We start from the raw sequence: 27,728 nt of genomic DNA on the forward strand, positions 1-27,728 counted from the left end.
CTTGTATGGAAGACGGTCTAATATCCTAACAGGACTAGCATGGCTTCAAGAGCAGGGATCGCCTTTTTACTTCAGACAACCTTGCTTTGCTTTCAAATTGCTCTCCAAGGATCTGCAGCAAAACTCACCTATTCTGCCACATTCCACGGTTATAGTTAAGACAGTAATTGGAATGCTAAAGCTTCTCAAGAGCTATGATCTAACAAATATTGCACTGTAGTACATCCAAATCCACTCAAGTTACAGCTAGTCACCTTCCCTTCCTCCTCCCTCTTGGTCTGCCATCCTTTTTTTCCAATCCACCTCTATTTAAAATGTGAGCTCTAAAATGCCTTGCAAATTTCCAGGTACCACATGGACAACAGAATTTTGGCTTATTAAGCTTGTCAAACAAGGCAGCAGCTTGCTGCCTCCTGCTACCAAAGGGGTCTGTGTGTACTTTGACCCTTCTCCACCCTCCCAGGTTGTTCATCATTCACGACACTTTACAAAGCTTTGTATTCTGTACCTATACTTCATTCAAGGAGCTGAGTTACAACTCAGATATGGAACACAAGCCGAGCAAAGAAACTGTGAACTTCACTGTTCTTAACTCCCACTATTATCTCTTCATTGCTCTGTACCTCATTTGCCTTTCTATAATGCCTTCCATGCAAAAAAGTCATAATGCTTTACATGCATTATAGGACTCTGGTATACCTGCAACGATGCTAAGTTCTGAGTACCCCATTACCAGGATGGAACACATTAAAAAGGCAGGATAACAGTTTGAGAAACAGCAACAAAGCGACTAGTAGGCTAACTTAGTAGGGAGTACCGAACAAGCAATTCCATAATAGAGAAAGGAATACATTCAATTTTCATCCATATGTTCCTGTACTAACCATTTACTGTCCATGAATCTGAGACCCACGATCATACCAAAGGAGGGCACCAGCCTTCAAGAGTTTGTTTCAAGCTGCTTTTACTTTGGAAGAAGAGGGAATTCTTCTTCTTGCCTGCTTGAAGCAGACAGGACAGTCCAACCACCACCCCTCCTACATGCAGTAGTTCAAAGTAGCTTTAGACAGAACAATCATCAGACATGCTAGATGGAGGCTACCTTCCCTGTCCTATTTTGCTGGCATTCAAGCGAAGCGAAAGAAAGATGCACCCTCTTTAGGGGCAGAAACAGATTGGTCTAATTAATTCATATTTGGAAGTTTTAGGGGGTAGCCAAGTTAGTCTGTACAGGATATACTTAAGTGGTCTGGTAGCACTTTATAGACTAACAAAACATGTAGATGGCATCATGAGCTTTTGTGGGCAAAACCCACTTCTTCAGATGACCGGAAACTCGAGTTTAGGATGTGCAGACCCAAAATAAAATAGGGGAGAAGGGGAGGGGGGGGGGGGAGAAAGGGAAGCAGGAAACAAGGAACAGAGGTTATGGAAATAGCCAAGGGAAAAAACAGAAAGGCAGAACTGGGAATCAGTGAATACCTGAAGATTGGGTAGTTAAAACGAAGCAGATAAGAATCAAAGTCAATAGATAGTACCCTTTCTAACACAGGAATCTACACAGAGCTGTTTGCATCTTCTTTGAATGTTAGGCTGTCCCAACCATCCCTCATCACGATTGAAGCCATTAGTATAACTGAACTTGCAGATGAATTGTAATTCCAACACCTCTTGGTGTATTTGGCTAGTAGGACTGGTTTGTTTTTAAGTGAATTCGTACTTGGTTTAGGAGGGCATAGATAGGAGAGGGCCTACCAGCTGACTAGCTTCCCCCTCCAGTGCTCTCAACCATTGCAATACTCCCATAGGCAACAGGGCATCACCATATCCCTTCAATGCACCCACAGAGGTCTTTGAGAGACTGTTATGACAGCGAGTGGTGGAGACCAACAGGACAAGTCTCCCCTACCTTATTCCAGATGCCTATTACGATGACGGAGGAGCAGTCTCCCCCGAAAGCCATAGGAAGCGAGAACAATGTTCACAGTGCAAAGCTGATACCGGGGCTCGGGGGCTTTACGGCCCCTACGTCTCTCCTCCCTCACTCCCGCATTTCTAGTTCGGGCTCTTACTAAGAGCGGGGTCCTACGTGGCAGCCCCGGGGAGAGCGAAAAGCCCACGGTCATAGCGCCCCACATACGCGGCACGTTCCGCAGGCCAGAACAGCGTCACGGGCTCGCGGGAGCCGAATCCCCGGGAGCAGAAGGGTAACGAGAGAAGCGACTCCACACGAGCAACTCCCTGGCTGCAGCCATAACCCAGATACGCGGCAGCGACGGAGCCGAGCGCCCCCGGCTCTCCGCACTCAGGCGGGGGCTCAGCCTCACGGCTCGCTCCCCGGCAGGAGCCGAGTTACCAGCCTGCTTCGCCCCCCACGCGCACTGAGGGCTCCCGCCAAGGGAGCGGCTGCGGTAACAGCCTACATCCCCTCACCCCCCCGCCCGTGCTAAGGGCCCCTCCCGGAGGGGATGACGCTGAGGAGAATCCCAGCTGGGACTCTCCTCGCCCTCAGACCCTCGCGGAGCGGCCCCATGGGAGCGCCACGGAGGAAAACCCAGGGCACGGCCAGAGCGGCCCCCGGAGGGAGCAGGCAGCACGGAAAGAGCCCCCCCGCCCCGCCCGCACCTGCACGGCGCGGCTGAAGAAGACCCCCGCGTCCGAGGCCAGCTTCTTCATGTTGAAATCCATCTCGGCGCGCGCGCAGCCGGAGCCCGGCTCCCCGCCGCTCCGCAGCCACCCTGCCCGCCGCGCTGCTCCGCCCCAGCCACAGCAGCCGGACAGCCAGGGGAAAGTAGCGCTAAGCCGAGCCCGTGTTAGCGCACCCGCCTCTTTATAGGGCCCATCGGCGCCCTCTAGCATCCTCGCGACTGCCTGTTAAAGGGGAAGGCACACGGATGTTCCTCCACCCCCCCGTGGGAGAGGCCTCACTATTGTGCCGTGGTAGCTTCGTGCAGGCCCAGGCTGAGCCCACGAACGCAGGGCGGGAGTCCTAGGGGCTGCTTTCTGGGCCCCTAGTTCTGAGGTAAAGAGAAAACTACGGCCCCCGAGAATGCCGTTAGTTGATGCGTCCCCTTTAAGAGTAGCTCCGCCCCTTTCCTTCTCAGCCTGCCAATCACAAACAATCGATACGGACATGAACTCCCTCCTGCTCCTCCTCGACGTTGGGGAATATTGCTCTTTGCTGCTCAACCGCCCTCGCTGCTGTCACAGCGCAGGCCAGGGGCGTCAGATCATAGGTCCGCCTTAGAAAGCCGGCTCTTCTGATTGGCTGGCAGAGGACGGCTTCCTACGCGGTCCTCCCCCGCGAGGGGCAATCAGGCTAGGCTACGGCGCGCAGGGGAAGGAGACGCTGCCCTTCCGAAGCCATGGGACGCGGCGGGGTGAGAGAGGCTCAGCCAGGGCTGCGGGCTCCACCTGTTGGAGGTGGTAGCGTCCGGCGTTCTGGGGAATGCGGACTCTTCCATCTGCGGGGTGGGGAGTGCTATTGTCTCTCTGCTGTAGGGGGGGCGGGATGGTGCCAGGCTCGCTGGAGCCGAGAGGCGAGAGGCACAGGCTGGATGAACAGCCCCGGGCTGGGTTCGAGCAGCTCCCCAGCAGGGCACCTCCCTGCCCCCCTCCCGGACAGCTGTCTCTATCTGGCTTTATTGCCTGAGGGAGGGGGCTGGCCAGCATGGGGTGCGCCCTAGGACTGGGGCTGCACCGGGCTGGGGTGTATCCTGGAGCAGCTCCAGGAAGGGCTGCCTTGCACTGGCATGGCAGGGTTTGTGCTGCTGCGGGCGTGGTGAGGAGGCAAGGTTCGGTGCAGAGGCTTTGGGGGAGTTGGGTGTCTTAATCAGGCGGAGAAGTGAGCACGTTGCACCATAGGATTGATTCTGGAGCCAGAAAGGTAGTTTCCTGGCACGGGAGGGGGGGCGTATTTTGGAGCAGCGTCTGTACAACACTGACGGCAGGTTAGAGTTACGTTCTCAGAGTGGGGCTCATAATAAAGCACAGAGAGAGATGCCCCCTCTTCCTCCAGAGCTTATGAGAATTTGTGATGGGAGAAGTAACTAGGTACCTATGCTCAGGTTTGTGTTGGAGCACCTCAGGCATGATCAGAAGTGGTTTCTGTAGTACCTGACTCAGTGTAGCACTGGAAATAGTTTGCTTTGTATCAGTTTTAAATTTGTGTTTATAAATAATTAAATTCAGCATCCTGCAGTAATGGAAATAATCAATTAAATCACCTTACATTTGTACAATGGTATAACAAACTATTTTTAAAAAAAGTAATTCCAAAAGACCTGACCCTTCAACATTCTTAATTTTCTCAAAAAGCTAATTAATTGCTTTAAACTTATAACCCAGGAGCGATGGATAAGGTATACTGTGTTTGTTAACTTAACAGCATTTCAGGAGAGTCCCAGACAAAAGGAAAGAACTGACCTACACATTGTTGCTTATGCTTTCTCTGTTAATATAATTGAAACAATATGTGTTGCTATTGTCTTGTGTCATCAGCCTCCAGAGTTGGGTATCTGATAATTTTTTAAAGTTTGAGAATAGTAAGAGTTTTTGTTGGTCTTATTACATGCTGTTGCCCTTCAGACTGTTGTTACACTTGTGCTCCATTTATTGTTTTTTGTTGCTGCTATCAGTATTTTTGGTGTTCTTTTCTATCTAATTTTGCCATTTGAAGGTCATATTGTGCTGTTCCAAATAGATTTTTCTTTTACAGTCCAAGTACCACCACTGCGCTTCAGCTTGTGCTGTCTGAGGCAATGCAGTGAAGGCAATCCATGCTTTGATAACTTGCAGGCTGGATTGCTATAGAAAGACATCATTCTGGGTATGTCTAAACTACATCCCTTTTTTGATAAAGGGATGTAAATTAGACATATTGAAACTGTAAATAAAGCCGGGATTTGAATTTCCTGTGCTTCATTTACATAATGGTGGCCACAACTTTTTTTTGACAAGCTGCTTTTCGGAAGAAAAAAACCCGCGGTCAAGACGGGGATCTTTCAACAGAAATGACCTGTTTCGAAAGATCCTGTAAACTTCATTTTTTGAGGATTAGGTGATGCATGTACTCCAGTCCTGCATGTATTAGAATTCTCAAGCTGGTTTCTCAATCTGTATATTGACTAAATTTTATATTTAATACAAAATTGTTCTGTTGTCATGGGAAAATGTTCTGTTTGGACTTGTATATTCTAGACCAAGGCTACTTAACATGCGGCCTGTTTGTTTGTGGCCTGCGGATGGGAGCCAAAACAAAAAAGTAGTCAATATAATAGTCTTCTGTTGATATGTGTTGTTGTAGTTAAATTCCTGGACTACTGTTGCTCATTAAAAGTGCTGTCATATGGTTGGAAATTGGGTAAATATTGCATTTTATTAATATCAGCAGAACTGACTTAAATGGGGCCTGTCTGCTGTGTAGCCTTGCCTTAATCTTTGTATTCATGCCTCTGTATGAAATAAGCTATTTGCATATATATTTGCATGTATATGCAACCACACTTAAGTTGCTTGGCATGTGCTGTTAGTATCATTGTGGCTCCTGGGCTTCCAAAGTTGAGTAGCCCTGTTCTAAACCCTTCCTACTTCTCCCTTTCAACTGCATATAAAAGCTGGGCTTATGTATAACTCAGCCTCATCTGATTGGCCGCATCCTGGAGGCTCCAGGACTTTATGTCTAGGTTATTGGATCTGATTACTATGGACTAGGAATTGTTTTACTGAGTTGGTTTAAAATATGACAAGTTTGGCTTGTCAGTATGGTGGGGCTAAACAAGGAATAAATAGACCATGATTTAGTCCAGCTACACAGACCAAGGCTATAACATCTAACACATTTTGGTTATAAGTGCTGGCTGAACAATTCTTGTTCCAAGTTATTTTGTCTACAACTGTACTTAAGCCCAGTTTAAACTGGGCTGTGGTTGAACTGGTGGGTGGCTGAGCATTGTGGATGTGGCCAGAAAGTGTTATAGTTCTATTCTATTAAAACATAAACAAACATGTAGCTTTGCTTCAGTCTGGTTGCAAGGTGACTTCGCTGCTGTCCACATTGGCCAGCAAAACTGTATTTAAACCAATTGACCCTGAGCTACCATAAAAGCCAGTCAGCCTACATACTTCCTTGTCCCTTGTAGACTAGATGATTGACCTAGTCAAAAAATCTTTGGGGTCGCAAAGGCCCACAGCTACCTGGACTTTGACTTTTAATCCTTGTTTCATTTGAGAGACAGACATCACTGTCTGTAAATCCATGTCTACGCTATGAGATTAGGTCAAATGTATTAGGTCTTTTTTTTTTTTTTTTTTTTTTTTTAAAGAACCTGATTTTGGAAAGTTGAAGATACAACATATCCTCACGTGTGCTTGAGGTTGACCAAATCCATCCCCAGTAGGATGGGGCTACCTTCGACTTTGAAAGCTATCCCACAATTCCTGCTGCTCTGTTACATTCTAGATTAGGCTCCCAGTGCCTGATGGGACAGAAATATTGTAGCAGGTGGTTCTGGGTACATGTTGTCAGCCTCCCTTAGTGCACTTCTCTCCTCCTTCCCTTCATCTGCTTAAAAACAACGGAAAACAATTTTTTTGCACCATTTTTTCCTGGGTATCTGTGTAGACTCCAAATCAGAGCAAGCATGGACCCCATTGAACTTCAAACTTCTGTGGCAAGCATTGCAAACACCTCACACGTTTTGCTGTGGTATGTCCCAGAGCTAGCCAGGAGCCACCGGAGCGAGGAAGAATGCACACAGATGTATGAGAAACTGCTGACTGGAGCAATGGACATATGCTGGTGTCAGTTGATCATGTTGACAAAGTGGAACGCTGGTTCTGGTCCCGTGAGACACACACAGACTGGTGGGACCACATAATGATGCAGATATGGGATGACCAGCAGTGGCTGCAAAACTTTCACATGCGTAAGGCCACTTTAATTGAACTGTGCGATAGGGATGTAAAATCCCATTTAATTGGTTAACCAGTTAAACATTATGTTGGCTCCCCCACTGCAGTGGCTCCCCCACCGCAGACAGGGGCTGCTCCAGACTGGCCAGAGCAGTCCCTGCCTGTGGGAGCACCCAGGCTCTCTGCAGACAGAGAGGGAGAAGCCCCTGCCTCAGGGTGCCTGGGCTCTGGATGCTGGAGCAGCCCCTGCCTGCAGGGTGCCCAGGTCTTCCTGGACAGGGGTTGCTCCGAATGACTGGAGCAGCCCCTGTCTGTGACGGGCCCCAGCAATTAATTGTTAACCAGAACTGGTAAGCATAATCCAAAACATGATTCTTACAGATTAACCAGTTAACCTTTCACATCCCAACTATGTGCATTGCTTCTTCCCCCTCTTCCTTCCCCCAAGCACAGCAATACCAGAATTAAATCTGCTCTGACAGTTAAGAAGCAAGTGGCCATAGCCTTGTGGAAGCTTACAACACCAGACTGCTATCAGTTATAAAGTTGGGAATTAATTCAGAGTGGGTAAATCTACAGTGGGAACTGTTGTGATCCAAGTAGCCAAGGCAACCAATACCCTTCTGCTAGGAAGCACAGTGACTCTGTGGACACGCAGGAAAAATGGATTTGCCATTATGGGATTCCCCAACTGTGGTGAGGTGACAGATGGAATGCACATCCCTATCTTGGCACCTGACCTTTTTGCCAAAGAGTACATCAACTACAAAGGGTGCTTCTCAGTGGTGTTGCAGGCACTAGTGGATCACAAGGTCTGTTTCACTGACATTAATGTGGGATGGTCAGGAAAGGTGCATGACATGCACATGTTTAGAAACTCTGGTCTCTTCAGAAAGCTTTAAGGTGGAACTTTCTTCACAGACTGGAAAATTAACATTGGAGACATTGAAATGACAATAGTTATCCTTGGTAGCCCGGCCTACCCTTTGTGCTCGTGGCTCATGAAGCCACACAGGTAGCCTGGGCAGCAGTAAGGAGCAGTTCAACTACAGGTTAAGCAAGTGCAGAATGGTGGTAGAATGTGCTTTTTGACATTTAAAGGGAAGGTTTTGAAGTTTATTGACTATGCTAGACCACAGCGAGAACATTCCCATTGCTGTGGCAGCTTGTTGTGTGCTCCATAATATCTGTAAAAGCAAGGGGGGGGATTTCTTGGGAAGGGGTGGATGGAGGCAAATCACCTAGCCACTAACTATGAGCAGCTAGACACCAGGGAAATAACAGAGCATATCGAGGGGTACTGTAAATCCAAGAAGCTTTGAAATCCAATTTTGTGAATGACTAGACAGTGATATGACAGTCATGTATACTGCTCTTAACAAGGTTAAATATATTGGCTGTAACCCCACCACCATCACACGCACATAACGCAAGCAATAAAGATCCTGCTGTTCAGAAATCCATGCATTTGTATTTGGGAAACACGGGGCACAAAGACCAAAAAGGAGCTCAGGGAGGGAGCAAGAGCAAGTGGAGTATTACAATCCCCTTGTTCAGCACAGCAATCACAGCTGTGGCTGTGGGAATGACAGCTTTCTGTTCCGGGAGACATCCCAAAGAGGTGAGTGCAAGGCTGTCCTTGACTGCTCCCCAATCCCCCACAGTCTAGAGTGCCTCGGAGAGGATGCTATGGAAGTTGGTAGGAGGGCAGGTGGTTCAGCACGAGATGTTCCAGCATGTGCTCCAGATACTTCTCCTGTGCCTCTACCAGCTCTGTTTGCTGCCCCATGCACCTCAAGATTTCATCCTGGGTCTTGTGTTCATGTTCCCTGAGCACATTTCTCTCCTCATGCTCCATTCGTATTGCCGTCAGTATTGTTCTCCATGTAATTGTGCCCTGATGCTGCAGGCAGTTGAATTTGCTCATTAAACGTGGCATCCTGAGTAAGTTTTGTCTGTCTTCTGGTCTGTAATAGCCAAACCACTGGAGGAACAGGGGGAGTGGGCAACATACAAACTGTTGTACAGGCTGTAACTAAAAGAGTGAAGGGCAGACTTTGGAGAAGATACATTGTAGAATGCAGAAGCTAATCTTTTATTATGGAAGAAGTCAATCCTAAACAATAGGCATGTGTTATGTACAAGGTCAAAGTTATATTTTCAAGCAGTTAACAGGCAGGCACAACACAGAGATCTGAAGTCTGGACTCTGTTTGGGAGCAGGCATGGTAAGCAAAAGTTTGGTGTTCTTTTGTTTCCCCTCTCACAGCTAGGCATGCATCTGCGTTTGCAAAGGAAGGCCACGATCACATTGGGCTCAGGCATGGTGGCAGGGGCTCATGTGGTCACCATGTGTTCTCGTCTTTGCTGGGACAGTGCAACTTTCCCTTCCCATGTTGACCTGTTTTGGGTGGTGGAGGGAGGGAGGGGAAACTGGCCCGGGTGTGGTGGCAGAAGGACTCACAGTCTGCAAACCATGCTTCTTGTGGATGAGCAAATGGAGGTGTATTGTCTTAGTGTTCCCAATTACAAACCTTCCTTTGCTTCATGCAGGTTACCATGCATAATATCAGTCTTCTCTGAATCACTCAGAAAGATAAGGAGCTGATGCTGACTGAATGTGGCCAGAAACCTGGACCTTATGCTGCCATGCTTTGTGCTACAATGATGCCAGATCACTTACTGCTGGGTTGGTGTAGAAAGGTGTCCTACCATGTAGGACAGAACAAGGCAGGCCTCCTTAGGATCCTTGTGAGAAGGATGAAAGAGTACCTCTATGGCTACATCTACACCGTGGAACTATTTCAGGATACCTCTGGTATCCCAAAATAGCTATTCTGTATGTTAAGAGCAAGCCTGTTATATCAAAATGTAACGGGCTCGCTAATCCTTTGTCCCTTTAAACCTCATTGCACAAGAGTTAAGGGGAGTTTCAGAATAGCGCTTTAGTTAATTTAAAAATAAGCTATTTCGAAATTACCTCAAAATAAACTACACAATTTGTGCTATGCAAATTGCGTAGCTTAATTTTGAGGTAAGGCTGCTGTGTAGATGCACCCTATGAGAGTTTTATGGAGCCGTGCAGGGAGGATTCCTGCTCCATCTCCACGCACATTAACAAGTGGTTCCAGGGAGCCCTTGATGTGTAGGCAGAGTGGCCACCACAGATAAAACATCATTCCCTTAGCCTACTTGTAGCATGGTTACAAATGTGAACGCACCAGAAGTGCCCTCCTCCTCATCAGGGTCCAGCAGCAGTATGTCCTGAGAGGAGAGGATTGTCTCCAAAGTTAAAAAGAGAGGCCCTAACTATGGGGGAGATCAGATACTCTGCGGCTGCGTCTAGACTGCATCCCTTTTTCGTAAAAGGGATGCAAATTAGACATATTGCAATTGCAAATGAAACGGGGATTTAAATCTTCCCTGCTTCATTAGCATAAAAATGGCTGCCACTTTTTTCTGGCTCGGAGCTTTGCCAGAAAAAAGTGCCAGTCTAGACGCGGATCTTTCGGAAAATAAAGCCTTTTCCAAAAGATCCCTTATCCCTCATTTTAAAAATTTAAAATGCAGTCTAGACACAGCCTGCTTGTCTACTAAGCAAAACTTCTACTGCTTGTCCTCCACCTTTTCATCTACAGTATCTTCCTTGTTGCCTGAGGCTCCCTGAAGAGTCAATTGGAAGATATCCACAGACAACTTTGGGACACTGGTCAGGTCCTCCCTTAGAATCTGATGCTGCTGTCTTCAGAAGCAGCATGTTTGCGGCTCAGAGCCAAACCTACCGTTTGCTTCCTTTGACTTCTGGTACACCTGCCTGAGGTCCTTTATTTTCGTGCGGCACAGCTGGGTGTCCCGGGTATATAACCTTTTTCCGCCATGCCCTCTGTGATTTTGGCATAAGTATCAGCATTTTGTCTGCTGCTTGGGATTTCTGCCTGCAGAGATTCCTCTCCCCATGCAGCAGTCAGATCCAGGATTTCCTGAACACTCCATGCTGGAGCTCGTTCACAACCCTGGGCTTTCATGGTCAGGTGTGCTGCTGAGGTGTACTGCCTGCTCTGCTTGCCATGCTGGCCAAACAGGAAATTCTAATTTTCCAGGACTTTTCATAGCTCGAGAAAAGTGGAATTGAAAGTGCTGGCCAGAGCAATCACATCCGGGCACTGTGGGACACCTCCAGGATCCAAGAACATTGACATTCACATCTCTGTATCTGCACTATTCCAGTGTTGACTACGCAAGGTCAAATTTAGTGTTACTCTTCTTGTGAAGGAGTAGTACAGAAATCAACTTTAAGAGCCCTTGAAGTTGGCAGAACAGGGTTGTTTGTGGAGACTCGTTTAGAAAAAACTAACCGAATGTGATTAAGTTCAGCCTAAACTCATAGGCTGTGTCTACATTGGCACCCCTTTCCGGAAAAGGGATGCTAATGTAGCACTTTGGAATAGGCAAATCCGCAGGGGATTTAAATATCCCCCGCGGTATTTGCATTCACATGGCTGCCGCTTTTTTCCGGCTTGGAGATAAGCCGGAGAAAAGCGCCAGTCTAGATGTGATTCTCTGGAAAATAAGCCCTTTTCCGGAGGATCTCTTATTCCTACTTCAAAGTAGGAATACTCCACTACTTCAAAGTAGGAATAAGAGATCCTCCGGAAAAGGCTTTATTTTCCAGAGAATCACGTCTAGACTGGCGCTTTTCTCCAGCTTATCTCCAAGCCGGAAAAAAGCGGCAGCCATGTGAATGCAAATACCGCGGGGGATATTTAAATCCCCTGCGGATTTGCCTATTCCAAAGTGCTACATTAGCATCCCTTTTCCGGAAAGGGGTGCCAGTGTAGACACAGCCATAGTGTATACCAGGCTTAGTTTATCCCATTATAGTTGTCGTGCTGTTTTAAATGGATTGTAATGTACCTTCAGATGCACTGTACAAAAATTTCTTTATCGGGCAGTTGTATTGTTCTTGCTACTATTTACCATATTTTTTCCTCCTTGCAGAGAGAAAATTCCCAGTTGGAGACTGATTCTAGAATTGCGAAGCACATTTTGAAACAAAATAGGATTTCCTTGTGAAATTTCTGAGCTGTTCCAATAAGTGTCCTTCCTACACGCTGACTCCTCTGGGTACACTCAGCCTCATTCAGACATGGCCTTTCAGAGAACAGAGGGAATGTCCATCATCCAAGCCTTGGCAATGACAGTGGCAGAGATCCCTGTGTTTCTTTATACAACGTTTGGGCAGGTAAAACAAAAAACCCACAGCTGGATTTTTGCAAAGCTATTTGTGGTTTCTTTACTGGGCTGTCTGCAGCAGTTGGTTTGGAGGGCAGTGAAGAGAAACAACAGAGTGGTGCTGGGGCAAGAGAAAAGGAGGATTTAACAGTTGCTATGAGGTGATAGCAATTATTTGAGGAACTGTGGAAGGAATAGAGGCTTTTAGAAGAGGTCAGGTGTCATCTGGGGAGGTTTTGGGAGCATCCTGCAGATAGGAGGGGCACTTGTTGAGGAAGTTTTGAAGGTAAGCTTGCACCTGTTGGGTGGGGGTGGGGTTTGCAAGGAAGGCTGGTCCATCTATCTTGGTCTACCACAAGGGTGGTCAATTTTCACAGGGGGGCCTCTTCATGAATTTTGGCACATAGTTATGGGCCAGCTCTGAGCCCCCTGGAAGGGGAAGAGCCTCAGGCAGAAGGAGCAGGGCTGAGGGCTACAGAGAGAAAGATAGTGCGTGAGTGTAAAGGAGAGATGCTTGGGCGTGTGAGACAGACTGTGTGTGGCATATACCGGGAGAGTATGTGTGTGTGGCATGGAACCAATGTGGCACAGACTGTTTGTGTGTGTATGTGCTGGCTGCTGCTGGGTAAGTTTCTGAGAGAAGCCATGCTTTTTCTCTTGAAGACAGGGAAAGCTGTCCTGCTCTGTTGTCTCCACTCCTCCTGCTCTGGAGAGATGGATTATGGAAGGGAAGTATATCTGTGTGTGAGAGAGAGAGAGCACAAGCACCGAAATCTTAGAAACCATGCATTGTCTCTCAAGGCAGGCACTCCTCAGAGTCACTCACCATCCATGCTTCAGACTGGAGCAGCTCCAGGCTGCAGGATAGAGCAAGGTGGGGGGAAGGGTAGCTGAATACACGCTGCTTGCTGTAAGCATGCAAGCTCTGCTAATCAGCTGGGCAGGCTGGAGAGATGTGCTTGACAGACCCAATTTGGCCCCAGGTCTGATTTTTGCCCACCCTTGGTCTACCACAAACTTTCTGTTAGCCTTGGACAAGTCACTTAGCCTCTCTGTGTCTCCAAGTCATTTAGCCTAACCTTGTCAGTTACCATCTGTAAAATGGGGATAACAACACTTTCCAATCTCATAGGGATGTGAGGATAAATTAATTATCAGTCATGAGGGGCTCAGCTACTGCGGTGTTGGGGGCCACATGACTATCAAACAGAGAGGGGAACTTAGCTGTGAGGAGGGGAAAGGTTGCAGGAAAAGTGAGTGTTTGGAAGCAAGTGGAAATGGTTCTGTATAGAAACTGCTTTGTGGATAACGTTTGGCAGATATTCTATGTTCCAAGAGTCAAAATTCTTATGGAAACTCCAAATTGTGATAACTTATTGGGCTGATCATAAGTGTACAGGCAGTCCCCGACTTACGCGGATCCGACTTATGTCGGATCCGCACTTACGAACGGGGCTTTTCTCGCCCCGGAGCTCACGGGCGGCGGGTCGCCACCCGTGTCCTCCGGGGCGAGAAAAGCTTCTCCCGGTCTCCCTGGTCTGCTGGGGGGGGAGGAGGTCCAGGTGGTGGCTTTGCTCTGGTGTCCCTGGTCTGCTGGGGGGGGTCCAGCTGCTTTGCTGGACCCCCCCAGCAGACCAGGGGGACAGGAGCAAAGCCTTGGAGCACGCCCGCAGCGGGACAGCCCGGGCGCGCCTGGGCTGTCCCGCTGCGGGCGTGCTCCAAGGCTTTGCTCCCCGTCTCCCTGCAGACCTGGGAGACTGGGAGCAAAGCCACGGAGCACTCCCGCAGTGGGACAGCTCAAGTGCGCCCGGGCTGTTCTGCTGCGGGCGTGCTCCGCGGCTTTGCCCCCCGTCTCCCTGGTCTGACCAGCAGACCAGGGAGATGGGGAGCAAAGCCTCGGAGCACGCCAGCAGTGGGACAGCCGCGGCGCGCCTGGACTGTCCCGCTGCCCGTGTGCTCTGCGGCTTTGCTCCGTGTCTCCCAGGTCAGCAGACCAGGGAGACGGAGCAAAGCCGTGGAGGACTTGGGCAGTCCCGCCACCCCCGTCTCCCTGGTCTGCTGGGGGGGGGGGTGCAGCTAGTGTTCCCCCCCCCCCTCCTCCCCAGCAGACCAGGCTTTTCTTGCCTACCCCTGGGGTAGAGCAGCTGGGGGCTGCCGGGTTGGTCCCGCAGCGCCGCTCCGGACCAACCCAGCAGCACCCCAGCTGCTCTGCCCCAGGCGTCCTGATTCAGCTGCTGCTGGTCAGTTTCAGCCTGTAATGCAAACTGTGCTTTTTTGAAAGAGAGCATCCAGACTGCCTGGGTGCTCTCTTTTGAAAAAGTGGCTTGTCTAGACTCTTTTGGACGTGCCACCTATTCCCTCTCAATGCTTAGAGCAGTGTTTTAGTACCTATGCCTGGAAAATGATGGATCTCATTCAGAATGGTATAGTTGGACATGTATATTGTCCACTCCCCACCCATTTAGCTGTAGCTGGACATAAAATAATGTTTAGCTCTTGTAATGTAACTGATATGTGCCTGTGGCAAAATCCAGTCCCAGAGAATTCTTTTTTTGTTAAAGACTTCAGTCGGGCCAGCATTTCACCTCTGGTTGTTAATCTGGACCTAGAATCTTTTGAGTAAGATCACTGAGGCAAACTCCTCTTGTGAAAAGTCCCATGGGATCTTTAAATTCCACAGAGGGAAAGTAGCCCTTGAGTGTTCAAGATCTCATCTGAAATGATTATAGAGAGAACTGTGAGACTCATGCTGGACTTGAATTCTGTCTGCCAGGTATCAGATAGGATATTCTATCCTTCATATCTTGTCCTGAAAAGTTTATCGTGGCTGGGCACTAATGCACATTTGTTGTGCTTTGTTTACCCCATGCATGTGTACATTTCGCTGGTGGGTAATCAGTGTCTGGGCCTAGCTGTCCAGGATTAAAACTGCTATACAAATGGGTAGTGAGGTGGTGTTCCATTATTGCTTTCTTATATCTCTTTGTTTAAAGTCTGCCTTCTCTCAGCTGCGGCTCTCCCCAGGCCTGAGGAAGGTGCTGTTTGCTACCGCTCTTGGGACAGTTGCCTTAGCTCTTGCAGCACACCAGCTGAAGCGTCGTCGACGTCGAAAGAGACAGATCACCCCGGAAAAGTGTGGCATTAAGCCTGGAGAAGTCCCTGCCCCCACATTACCAACCAGGAAGGTCCCTTCAGTGAAAAAAGGTCGGTAGTGCAAAAGCAGAAGCTTCAGGGAAATGCAATGTTGTGTTGAAGGAACTTTTGTGTATGCATAGGTAGCCCAGGTGCATAGATCAGATCATGAAAGCAGTTTGAAATACTATACAGAGGCAGAAAGAGAGTGGGAGGCCACTCCGATGGTAGCCTAACAGGAGCCACAATACAGAATAGACAGCAAAATGGGCTGCCCTAGAGAACAAGTGATCAAAAAATGTATGCAGGGCTTTACAATGGGATTTGCTGTTGCCATCAGCTTTAATAGGAAAGGAAACTATAGACCCCACTGTGCAATACTTTCACTTTCACTTGCTCTATGCATTCAGTGACCTTTATTCTGTAATCCCCACCTGTATTGACCTTGGTGACCATGACTGGCTCCATTTGATGCCTATTAGATGTGGCAGTGGATTTCTGACAAACTACTAATGTGATCTTCTTTTGGATATAGTATGGGCACTGGCAGCCCTGCCCTAAAATCATTGCAGTCTTTTGGAGCAGTAAAGAAGGGGGTGTGGTAGAGGAATGATGACTGGGTTGGGACTCTGGAGGTTGTGTTTTAAAACTAGCTTTGCTAGTGACTCATCTGACTTGGGCAAGTCACTTCATTGCTCTCTTGGTTCCCCATCTGTAAAATGGGATTAACAGTTACCCTGCTTCCTCAAGGGTTAGTTGTCTGCACAGCATTGTGAAATTATGAAGTCAACCAAGGTTTCTGTCTCTAAACTAGCAAATCTGCTTGCTGTGTTTGCAGTGATGCCACTTATTTTAGCATTGTACATAGCAGGAGAGAAGGCTGAGACACTGATGCATATTTCTCCAATAAAACTTTCCATTTGCATACCTCCTTTCATCCAAAGAGGTGAATAAGTATTTGTCGTTTCATATCAGATGGGGAAACTGAGGCATATAGGTTAAATGACTTGCTCATGTCACAAAGCAAGTTAGGAGGGAACAGAACTCCAACTTTCAGTTGTAGCAGTCAGACCTAGGTTTTGTCCTTTTTCTGCACATCCTTTACCCCAGCAGATCTATGCTCCGTCACTACGTAATCATAGTTCCCCTCGTCGTCCAGAACTGCAATAAAGCCATTTTGCTTTGAACCAGATTTTTCTGTTACTGTTACCTTTCTCACCCTGCTGAAAAGTGATTCTTCTGGAGATGGCACTGCCCTCTTAGCAACCTTCTGAAAACCCTGCTTCTACTGGTGCTAACCTGGGGCAGCACAGGACAAGCTGGAGTGAGCAAGCCCAAATCGTATTGCACAGGTTCTTTTCTGATTGTTGTAGACAAAGTGGAAGGACTAAAGGCTTGTTCTTTTGCAACCCTCACAATTACAGGCTACTCCAGCAGAAGGGTACAAAGTCCTAGCAGCAAGAGCAATGACACTCTCAGCGGGATTTCCTCTATTGAGCCCAGCAAACATTCAAGCTCCTCCCACAGCATAGCCTCGGTAAGAGATCCTAACACCCTTGCTATCCACATCATCTGCAGAGGAAGGAGTCACACCTACCTACCTGCCTACACTTTCACAAGATTGTTATTAGTCATCCAGAACTAGTATGGTAGGCGGGATTCACTTGTTCTAAAAACAGTTTGTTTTGTATCAGAGGTTTTATAGCCCTGCAGCTTGAGGTATTTTGGCCCTTAAAATTCCATCATTCTGATTACCACTGTGCTTTATTCCTCTCCTCTGCAAACTTCAATTTCAATATGATTTTAATGGCTACTGATTGGAGATCAGCCAGAGCTAAAAACCAATTGTGAAGCTGCACCGGGCCATTTTGGAATGTCTCCAGTTACTGAGGTAAGAAAGGGAGAACTTCATAGCAGAACAGATGTTGGTTCTACCCAGAAGTACTGCAGCCTTTGCCACTGCAACTTGTGTGCAAAATATAGATGTTTAGGGCCCTTCTCTGCTGAGGAAACTTTCTAACCAGCATTAAAACTGCTTAGTGCTATAGCATAGATTCTATTTAAAGCAGCCTGGACCAATTTTACAGAACCTGCAGTGTTTGAGTCGAGTTCAGAAAAAAGTGGTTCAGTTCCGGTTTCTTGGGCCTCATAAAACTGTGTCTATACTGTGTCTTCAAGTGATTTTTAAAACCTGTTAAAGCAGTGCAGACAGGCTCAAAAAAGACCGCTAATAATGTAGACACTGCTTATGCCATATACTAGGTCTACACTGGCAGTTGTCAGGAGATCTCACGCCTGTGTATCTCCATTGCTACAAAGTCTGTCAGCATTTCCATCACTGTGTTCTCTACCTCTACTCAGAATCGATCTAAATGATGCTGTATCCTATCTACACTAGTGCTCCCATGAGTGAGGCTGTGAAACAATGAGACACCTTCCTGAAAGCTGTCAATGTAGACAAGGCATTTGAGAGGAAGTTATTTGTTAGACCTACTACCAGTCTAGCTGAAGCATGGAAAGCTTTAAGCAGTGGGTTTTTAAAACCTGATTTTCCAATTCACATGAACTCTTTCAGTTATCCTTTCAGCCTCTCCCTTCATCCATAGGATAAGAACTGGCTACCTAGTTCAAGACTTTCCCATGTTTTGCCCATGCCTAGACAACAGAAGATACCATATAGATACCCATTCATTCTTGGTCTCAGAGAAAGGATCGGCGGGAATAAACCCCTGACAGATTGTATTGTTATGCTGCACAGATCACAGCTAACTGGAGAGGCAGTTAAAGGCTTTTACAAAGTGAGGGCTTTGGGGCCACAAGTATCAAATAGGCTACCCAGCAGCCAGTCAAGCTAGTCCCATCCCCTTTTTTCCAACCAATGGCTGAGCAGCAAAATGAAGGAGTCAGGGTTGGAGGCAGCCCTCCTCCCACCCCCATATGTGATTTTTTTTCTCTCATTCCCTGGTATTCTTGTTTTGAGAGAGAGGGTGGGTGGGGGGAAAAAAACCCTCCCATGTTGCCATTGTTCCCAAATAATTAGACTAGTTAATTTGATTGTGTAGTGGGGAGAATAGCAGAAAAAGGGGCCTCCACTGAAAGCTAGTTTTGGAGTCTTATCCTTAGCCTATATTATTGGGGAAACGTAGGGTGAAACACTTCTGTAATGGGTGACTATAGAACCAATTCAGGATTCATTTTGATGTTTGTGAAATACATGAATGGGGTTTTTGAAGCAGTATACATTAGCCTCTAAGCTAGGGATATTAAACAGACTTATAGGGAGGCCTGAATTCCGCTTTAGGGTCTGGTTCATGGGTGCGGGTATATATTTAGGGCCACACGATCCTCTATTCACAGTCAACTCCCACTGATGTTAATGAGAAGTTTGCATAGAGCTCAACGATAGAATCTACATTTGTGTAGTGACTAAATGTTTACTTGTGATCATTATGTATTCGTTCAGTACCTTATTGCCACAATTAATACTGTTCAGGGAGGAAATTTTCATTTTTAAGACAACTGCTGTTTCTGTCCTTTATTTCTTTGTTGGTGTGTGTGCGTGAGCGCGAGTGTCCTTTTCAACTCCTGGGTCTTTCTTTCCTTATTGCCTGCACATTTCCTTCTCTGCAGTAACTCCCAGTTCCCACACTCTGGCCTCCAGTTCCACCTCCTTCCACACTGCGTTTGACAAAAGGATCCCCATTGATAAAGCTTACTCTGGCAATGGCATTTAAAATACTGTCCTTACTCTGAACAAGATTAATGGGTGGGGTGGAGAGGGTTCACACCTTAGAGTAGATTGATTGTTTCAGGTTGCTGGTGCATTCAGGCTTGTACTTAATATACTAGTGACACATTTAGAAGGAATTTTTTTTCTTTAAAGTCCTCAGGGTTAGAAACCACTTTTTAAATGGAAGTGGAGATTCTTTAGAATCTGCATAGGCAAGATGGCCAGATCCAGTCTGTGGACTAAAGGTCAGACTAAAGATCCTGAACATAGGGGAGGGGAGGTGAGACTCATGAAGAAGTTTCTGTTCTTATCATCAAAAGTTTGCACCTTGTTGAGGTGAACAGGGTGGGAAAACAAATCTTTGGTGTTATTGTTTGGTAGTTGGTTCCTGTAAGGCTGTTAAAATGCAAAGGCAGGCTCTCTCTGCCCTTTCACATTCACCAGCAGTCATTTCATAGTAGGTAGACTGGAAGAGACTAGAGACATCAGACAGACTCCATTTTTGCTTCTGAGAACATGATGAGAGCAGGACCTATTTGGAGACAGCCTACAGAGCAGATATATTTTCTACTCTAGCATACTTTGACTCAAAATCTTGGGCCTCAGTTTTGTGCAAATCAGGGTAAGTGGACTCCATGTAAGATAGAAAAGCAATTTAAATGCAATTTGTCTTCTTTGAAACACATGGTTTATAGTTAGAGCTACTTTTGCATATGTACTTTAAAAAGTAAAGTCAAACGCTCTTCAAACAAGCAAACCATTCTACTCCCTAGCTTTTTTTGGGGGGGGGGGGGGGGGTGAGACTTCTTTTTATGCTTTATTCTGGTTACTTCTATAGTGCTACTCTTCTCTGCTGGAAATCCGGTTTTACCCATGGGATAAGTTAGAAAACTTAAGAAGCTGATTTAAGAGATGTGTAAGTTCAGAGAGAAGAAAATTCACTTCAGGCTAAAAACATATCCTAACTTCTGATAAGTTTAACTCCTTCTCCACCCCCTTTTCTCTTTGATAAAAACTATCCCAAGACTATTGTTAAACCCTTTCAATATCTGGTGAGTTTCCTGGCGTGTTCAGCCTGCCTCTGTTTCTTTGCAACCTCCAGAAGTTCAGTATTAAATTTATTTCCATGGAACTTTGCAAACAGGGACAGCTAACAGGGAGTTTCGAGAGGGAGTTCTCCAGGTGAAGGAGGAGCGAATACAGGACCCTTGAGATTTAAGGGTTTGTTTGAAGGATCGCGTGCTGTGGCCAGCATTTGGAAGCTGTGAGCTTCTAATAGAGGATTTGAAATCTAGAACCCTCTCAAGCAAGGTGCTTTCATGATTTGAAAAAATGGGAGAGATTCCAGAAGACTGGAAAAGGGAAAATATAGTGCCCGTCTATAAAAAAGGAAATAAGAACAACCAGTCAGTTTAACTTCTGTGCCATGAAAGATAATGGAGCAAGTAATTAAGGAATTCATCTGCAAACGCCCGGAAGATAATAAGGTGATAGGTAACAGCCAGCATGGAATTGTAAAGAACAAATCATGTCAAATGAATCTGATAGCTTTTTCTGATAGGATAACAAGTCTTGTGGATAAGGGAGATGGTATACCTAGATTTTAGCATTTGATACAGTCTCACATGATATTCTTATCAATAAACTAGGCAAATTCAACTCAGAGGCTACTATAAGGTGGGTGCATAACTGGCTGGATAACTGTTCTCAGAGAATAGATATTAACGGTTCACAATCCTGCTGGAAGGGCATAACAAATGGGGTTTCACAGGGATCTGTTTTGGGCCCAGTTCTGTTCAATATCTTCATCAACTATTTAGATATCGGCATAGAGAGTACGCTTATTAAGTTTGCAGATGATATGAAGCTGGGAGGGGTTGCAACTGCTTTGGAGGATAGGGTCATAGTTCAAAGTGATCTAGACAAACTAGAGAAATGGTCTGAGGTAAATAGGATGAAGTTTAATAAGGACAAATGCAAAGTACTCCACTTAGGAAGGAACAATCAGTCTCACACATACAGAATGGGAAGCAACTGTCTAGGAAGGAGTACAGGCAGTCCCCGGGTTACGTACAAGATAGGGACTATAGGTTTGTTCTTAAGTTGAATTTGTATGCAAGTCGGAACTGGCTCCAGATTCAGCCGCTGCTGAAACTGATCAGCGGCTGACTACAGGAAGCCCTAGGCAGAATTGCTCTGCCCCCGGCTTCCTGGAATCAGCTGCTGATCAGTTTCAACAGCGGCTGAATCTGGACTCCTGGGACAGAACAGCTGGGGCGCTGCTGGGTAGGTCCCTGCAGGACCAACCCGGCAGCACCCCAGCTGCTCTACCCCAGGCATCCCGCAACAAAAGCCTGGTCTGCTGGGGGGGGGCACTAGCTGCGCCCCCTCCCCCCCAGCAGACCAGGGAGACCCGAGCAAAGCCGCACAGGCGGCAGGACCCCGCTGCCCGTGCGGCTTTGCTCCTTTGCCCTGGAGCAAAGCCGCACAGGCGGCGGGGTCCCCCGCCTCTGCGGCTTTGCTCCTGTCCGGGGCAAAGGAGCAAAGCCGCATGGGCAGCGGGGTCCCGCCGCCTGTGCAGCTTTGCTCGGGTCTCCCTGCTGTGCTAGAACTGCATTTCTTGTTTCTGCTCAACTCCCACATAGGAACATTTGATTGGAAAGAACAGAATGGTGTTAATTTCCAGCACAAATTCTCTTTTGTAGTATTTTTCATGATGACCTGCTCCCTCTTTAGTTTGCAATTGCTTCTCCAGCTATTGTTTTCCTCTTAAGTGAGGCTTTCCGTCAGCATTTATTTCTCTGCAATCCTTCTTCCCTTCCCCATCTTGTAGTAACTGTCCTGGTGTTCCTGTTTCTCTCTTTCCCTCTCTTCATCAACCTTGCCAGCGTGTCAAGGATATGTCTGCACTATGAGCTCAGAGTGTGCTTTCCAGCTCAAGAACTTGTACCTGCACAGCCAAATTTAAGCTATGCTTAAGTACAGTTGTGGGAATTAGCTTGGAACAACCGTTGGTCAGAAAGCATGTATGACCAAAATCTGTTAAGTCTTCTAGCCCAGGACCTTACCTGCAGTAAAGCATGTTCTTTAAGACTTCTTATTCCATAGTTTAGCCTCTGTCATAGTAACAAATCAAACTATTGCCATATTTTAAACCAATGCAGTAGGACAGTTCCTAGCTCATAGTAACCAGTGATCCAGAATGTAGATTTTGGAGCCTCCAGAAATGGAGCCCATCGTATGTGCCTGTGGTCTCATAGAGTTGCGGTTCCTAGCCCCTCCCATTGCAGCTATGCTCTACTGTTAGAACAGGAGCTTGATCACAGCTAATGCAGATATGTCTCCTTGAGCTGGGGAAGCAGCACCCCAACTCAAAATGGAGACATACCCAAAGTGAGCATGGTTTGCTTACTGCTTTGTAAGTCAGTGAGTATGGTCAGGGTAGAAAGTATTGTACAAACAGTGCTTTCCTGTCTGATTGAAGAGGTTAATCTCTTGGCTGGAGGAGGTTGATACTTTGCCTAGTGAATGGATTTTGCCTGTTGTGTTAGCCACAATGCTTCATGCCAGATCCTAGCTTCAACTCCCTATGAGGTAGCTGTTGAGCGCCAATGTCTTTCACTAAACTTTAGGGACCCAGGGAATTAGGATGGATTTGCATTGCATAGACTGATTGATATCCCTGCCATTTGGAAAAGCAAGAGAATATTAAAAGCAAGCGTGCCTGAAAATTGCAGGAGAAACTGAGGCCATGCCTACACAATGGGCACAGCAGTGGCTCAGCTACAAAACCATAGTTATGCTCTTGCAGTGTAGATGCTTCCTACAATGACAGAAGGGGGTTTTGATCTCTACAGATAATCCACATCCCAGAGCAGCAGTACCTAGGATGATGGAAGCATTCTTCCATCAGCCTAGCCATACCTATGCCATATGTCTACGTCAGTGTTTCTCAACCTTTTTTATAAAGTACCCCTTTTAAAAAAAAAAAAAAAATCTACGTACCTACAGTCTTCAGACACACCATTTTTTTTCTACCATTGCAACACATTTGTTTAAACAACTTAATCGTAGCTGGGTGGACAATGAAAATAATAAAGCGCTGTAAAATTCAAAACAAAAATTCAGTTTCCTCCAAATTTCAGTTGTGTTGATGTTCCACTCCTCAGACTTCTCTCGAGTACCACTGGTTGAGAAACACTGGTCTATGTCATACTTGAAGGAAATTCTAATAGGGGCTTCTGTTCTTTCTTTTGTCTTCACTGGATAGATAGTGGCTGCGAACTCTTCCAGCCCCACACCAGCATCTGCAGGACCCTGGGAGACAAGAACGATGGAAGATCCTGGAGCAGCTGGCGACTCTAGTGCTGAAAATCTCTACGTTCAAGGTAAACAAAAAATTAAACCTAACTTGAAAGACTAATCCCTTTATGTTGGGAGAGTAGGAGTACTATCTCCATGTTCATTTGGCCCTTGTTGCACTAACAGATATGAACATTTCTGTGCTTAATGTCAACATTGTTCCACCAACTGTTGCTCAGCTGAAGAAATGTGTTCCCTTTCCTTGTATGAGGAATGGTGATCTTTTCATTGAATCAAAACCCAAATGAAACAACATTGGGATGTAATAGTGTAGTTGATTAACTGATAAGCAAAAGCTTATAGATTAATGCTATAGACTACACACACTCCCTCCTCCCCCAGTAAATTTTTTATCAGGCTCAGTCCTGGCTTGCGCCAGTTCCAGGATATACACCACCTGCATTTAAAGTGTATTAGGAGCCAGGTGGGCAGGCAGCCCAGCTCAGTTCCAGCTCACACTAGGTCCCAGAGATCAGACACGCCCCCTCCTGGACAGGGGCTGCTGCCACCCCATGCTGCTGCCTTTGTATCTGATACAGAGGAAGCATGGAGAAGCAGGGGGCTTCTCAAGAGTGGGGTTGGTGTGCACTGGCTGCTGGCCCCACCCCCGGGGACTACAGAATAGTTGAGTAAGCGATAAGAATTCATGAGATTAATCGACAATTCAGTTAATCGATATTTAACATCCCTAACACAACATCCAGATGAAATATGTTACTTCCTTGTACTCTTTTGGTTTAGGCTACTATTGGGTTTGAGATGAGATTTCCCTCTTCTGTAGAATATTCCACTTTGCAAATAAGCAAGGAGTCTTATTGGGTGCTTTAGCTATGTCAGTGGCACTGATTTCACTGCTTATGTTTGATTGCATTGGCCAGGGATGGAGCTATTTGAGGAGGCACTGCAGAAATGGGAACAGGCATTGATCGTAAGGCAGAGAAACAGCACTAGCACTCCAGTCTCTTGGGACAACATGAAATATGAAGAAGCTATGTCGGAGGAGTTGCCTGAGGTACCTACCAATCTGTCCCTTATATTATCCAGCAAATATTGGGAAGGACCAGATTGGATGGGGAGAAAGGGAGATCATCAGTAGGAGACTAAAGATTGAAAAGAAATCCAGAGGAGAGTGGACTAGACAAGGGAGTATGTGTATAGGAATGTAAAATCCTGGTTAATCAATTAACCGGTTAAATGTTAGGTTTGCCTAGTGTTTAACTGCTTAACTAACTAAAGTGGGATCCTGGGAGCCCACTCCCCACTGTAGCAATCTCTGCCTCTGGGGCACCTGGGCTCCCTGCAGACAGAGGCTGTTCCTGAGGCCAGAAGAAGCTGCTCCATGAGAGCAGCCCTTCCTGCTGGGGTGCCCGGGCTCCCTGTGGACAGGGTTTGCTCCGGGCCCCCTACAAGACTGGAGCAGCCCCTGCCCCACAGCAGGTGGGGAGCTGCTCCAGCCTCCTTCCCCCCCACACACCTGTTAACTGGAACTGATAACATAAGAATGGCCAGACTGGGTCAGACCAAAGGTCCATCTAGGTCAGTGTCCTGTCTGCCAACAGTGGCCAATGCCAGGTGCCCCAGAGGGAATGAACAGAACAGGGAATCATCACATGATCCTTCTCCTGTTTTAAACCAGCTACCTAAGTACTTTGATTTGGTGACCCCTGGTTCTTTTATTATGGGAACAAGTAAATAATTTTTCTTTATTCACTTTTTCCACACCAGTCATGATTTTATAGACCTCTGTCATATCCCCTCCTCCCCAGTCTCCTCTTTTCTAAACTGAAAAGTCCCAGTCTTTTTAATCTCTCTTCATATGGGACCCATTCCAAACTTCTAATGATTTGTGTTGCCCTTTTCTGAACCTTTTCCTATGCCAATATATCTTTTTTGAGATGAGGCGACCACATCTGTACACAGTATTCAAGGTGTGGGTGTACCATGGATTTATATAGAGGGAATAAGATATTCTCTGTTGCTCTCTATCCCTTTAATGATTTCTAACATTGTTTGCTTTTTTGACTACCACTGCCCATTGGGTGGATGTTTTCAGAGAACTATCCACAATGACGCCAAGATCTTCCTTGAATAGTTATAGCTAAATTAGTCCCCATCATATTGTATGTATAATTGCGATTATTCTTTCCAATGTGCATTACTTTACATTTATCAACCTTAAATTTCATTTGCCATTTTGTTGTCCAATCACTTAGTTTTGAGAGACCTTTTTGAAGCTCTTCACAGTTTGCTTTGGTCTTAACTATCTTGAGCAATTTAGTATCATCTGCAAATTTTTGCCACCTCACTGTTTACCCCTTACGCTATATTTTTTATAAATAGGTTGAACAGGATTGGTCTCAATACAGACCAATGGTGGGACACCAGTAGTCACCTCTCGCCATTCTGAAAACTTACCGTTTATCCCTACCCTTCGTTTCCTGTCTTTTAACCAGTTATCAATCCATGAGAGGGCCTTCCTTCTTATCCCATGACAACTTACTTTACTTAAGAGCCTTGGTGAGGGATCTTGTTAAAGCTTTCTAGAAATCTAAATAGACTATATCCACTGGATCCCTTTTGTCCACGTTTGTGGATTCCTCAAAGAACTCTAGTAAGGCATGATTCCCTTTATGGAAACTGTGTTGACTTTTCCCCAACAAATTATGTTGATCTGTATGTCTGCCAAATTTATTCTTCATTTCAACTAATTTGCCCAGTACCAATGCTAGACTTACCGGTCTATATGGCCAGGATCACCTCTAGAGCCCTTTTTAAATATTGGTGTCACATTAGCTATCTTCCAGCCATTAGGTACAGGAGCTGATTTAAAGGGTAGGTTACAGTTAATTGTTCCGCAATTTCCCGTTTGAATTCTTTCAGAACTCTTGGGTGAATGCTATCTGGTTCCAGTGACTTGTTACTGATAAGTTTATCAGTTTGTTCCAAAACCTCCTCTATTGACACCTCAATCTGGGACAATTCCTCAGACCTGTTGCCCAAAAAGAATGGCTCAGGTTTGGGAATCTTCCTCACATTCAGCCATGAAGACTGAAGCAAAGAATTCATTTAATTTCTCCATAATGACTTATATCATCTTTAGGTGCTCCTTTAGCATCTCAATCATCCACTGATTGTTTAGCAGGCTTCCTGCTTCTGATGTACTTAAAAACATTTTGCTATTACTTTTTAAGTTTTTGGCTAGCTGCTCTTCAAACTTCTTTTTGGCTTTTCTTATTATATTTTTACACTTAATTTGACAGAGTTTATGCTCCTTTCTATTTTCCTCACTAGGATTGACTTCCACTTTTTAAACGATGCCTTTTTATCTCTCACTGCTTCTTTTACTTGGTTGTTAAGCCACAGTGGAACTTTTTTGGTTTTCTTACATAAGTTGGTTCATATCAAGCAAAATTAATTACACAGGAGAAGGAAACAATCAAAGAACCAGACAGAGATCATAAACAGTAGAGAGATGAGGAGCATAATAACCAAGTAATAAACAAATGAGGATTTTACAACCCCAACTATTGATAAGACAGAAAGCAAGCAACCCAAGTTTCTTTTAACTCTTCTAGGCTTTTTCCCTTTATCTGGAGGTGATAGTTTGGATTGCCTTTCTAACAGCCCCAAATTGCCTTATTTTAATGTGTCTGGTTAGGAATGTGCCCAGAAGTGACTGCATGTTTCCCTGCTTATGGATGTTGTGAGGGGGTCACTCACCACTGTAGCGGGGGTCTGTCATCTGTCCCCGGAATCAGTCCATTCCGCCCGCACAGGCCTCCGCTCACGTGGCGTTTCCCCTCTGGAATCTTCTAGTCGCGTTGCTCTCTTCGCCACACTGCCCTCCAGCAGTGCCCAAGTCACTCGCTCTGAGCCCCCCTCCCGGGGGTTTGGTGTCTCCCCAGCAGGCCTGTCTGCAGGCCTAGCAGGCTGGCCCAGCCTGACTCTCTAGCCCTGCCCTAGCTCCAGAGAGCATCCTGCTCCCTTGGCAGCCAGGCTCACACTGCCTTGGCTGAAGCAGCCCTGCCCTTTTTTAGCCCCCAGCTGGGCCTTAATTGGCCAACGCCGCCCAGCTGGGCTGAACTCCCCGGGCCTGCTCCAGGCTGGGGTTTGGCTCTTAAGGGGCCAGTACAGGGCAGCTGCCCTGTTACAATGTTCCTGCTGCTTAACCTAAAGCCTTAGCTCAAGAACAAGGCCTCAAACCATCACATACAGATACACTGTGATTTTGATTCTTTGTTTTTATATGCCTGTAAAAATGCACTTATATTTTTAAAATACAGGCTGTAGCAGGCAGGTCTATAGCTATATCCTAACACTGGACTGAGACTCAAGAGGCCTGGGTTCAAGTCTTGGCTCTA

General features: G+C 46.3%; 2 protein-coding genes across 17 annotated transcripts in view; one reads left to right on the top strand and one right to left on the bottom strand.

Annotated features, from left to right (window-relative positions):
- SH3GLB2 (SH3 domain containing GRB2 like, endophilin B2) overlaps positions 1-2,860 on the bottom strand; it is a 43,734-nt gene extending 40,874 nt beyond the window's left edge. For 2 of the 6 annotated variants that reach the window (XM_075905214.1, XM_006119059.4), the window contains exon 1: positions 2,626-2,855. In XM_075905214.1, the coding sequence (XP_075761329.1) occupies positions 2,626-2,688 (63 nt within the window). In that variant the 5' untranslated portion in view covers positions 2,689-2,855. Of the gene's footprint in view, positions 1-1,909; positions 2,347-2,625 lie in introns of those variants that run through there. The other 4 variants (XM_006119057.4, XM_006119061.4, XM_006119064.4 and 1 more) reach the window with 4 other exon arrangements.
- Positions 2,861-3,178: 318 nt separating this feature from the next.
- Positions 3,179-27,728, top strand: part of MIGA2 (mitoguardin 2) — a 38,800-nt gene continuing 14,250 nt past the window's right edge. For 2 of the 11 annotated variants that reach the window (XM_075905203.1, XM_075905209.1), the window contains exons 1-7: positions 3,183-3,380; positions 11,910-12,153; positions 15,137-15,347; positions 16,700-16,812; positions 17,104-17,166; positions 23,276-23,393; positions 24,246-24,379. In XM_075905203.1, coding sequence (XP_075761318.1) covers positions 12,058-12,153; positions 15,137-15,347; positions 16,700-16,812; positions 17,104-17,166; positions 23,276-23,393; positions 24,246-24,379 — 735 coding nt within the window. In that variant the 5' untranslated portion in view covers positions 3,183-3,380; positions 11,910-12,057. Of the gene's footprint in view, positions 3,472-3,519; positions 3,887-6,358; positions 9,140-11,909; positions 12,154-15,136; positions 15,348-16,699; positions 16,813-17,103; positions 17,167-23,275; positions 23,394-24,245; positions 24,380-27,728 lie in introns of those variants that run through there. The other 9 variants (XM_075905208.1, XM_075905204.1, XM_075905210.1 and 6 more) reach the window with 9 other exon arrangements.

The sequence above is a fragment of the Pelodiscus sinensis genome, chromosome 22 (genome assembly GCF_049634645.1).
Source record: "Pelodiscus sinensis isolate JC-2024 chromosome 22, ASM4963464v1, whole genome shotgun sequence".
NCBI lineage: Eukaryota > Metazoa > Chordata > Testudines > Trionychidae > Pelodiscus > Pelodiscus sinensis.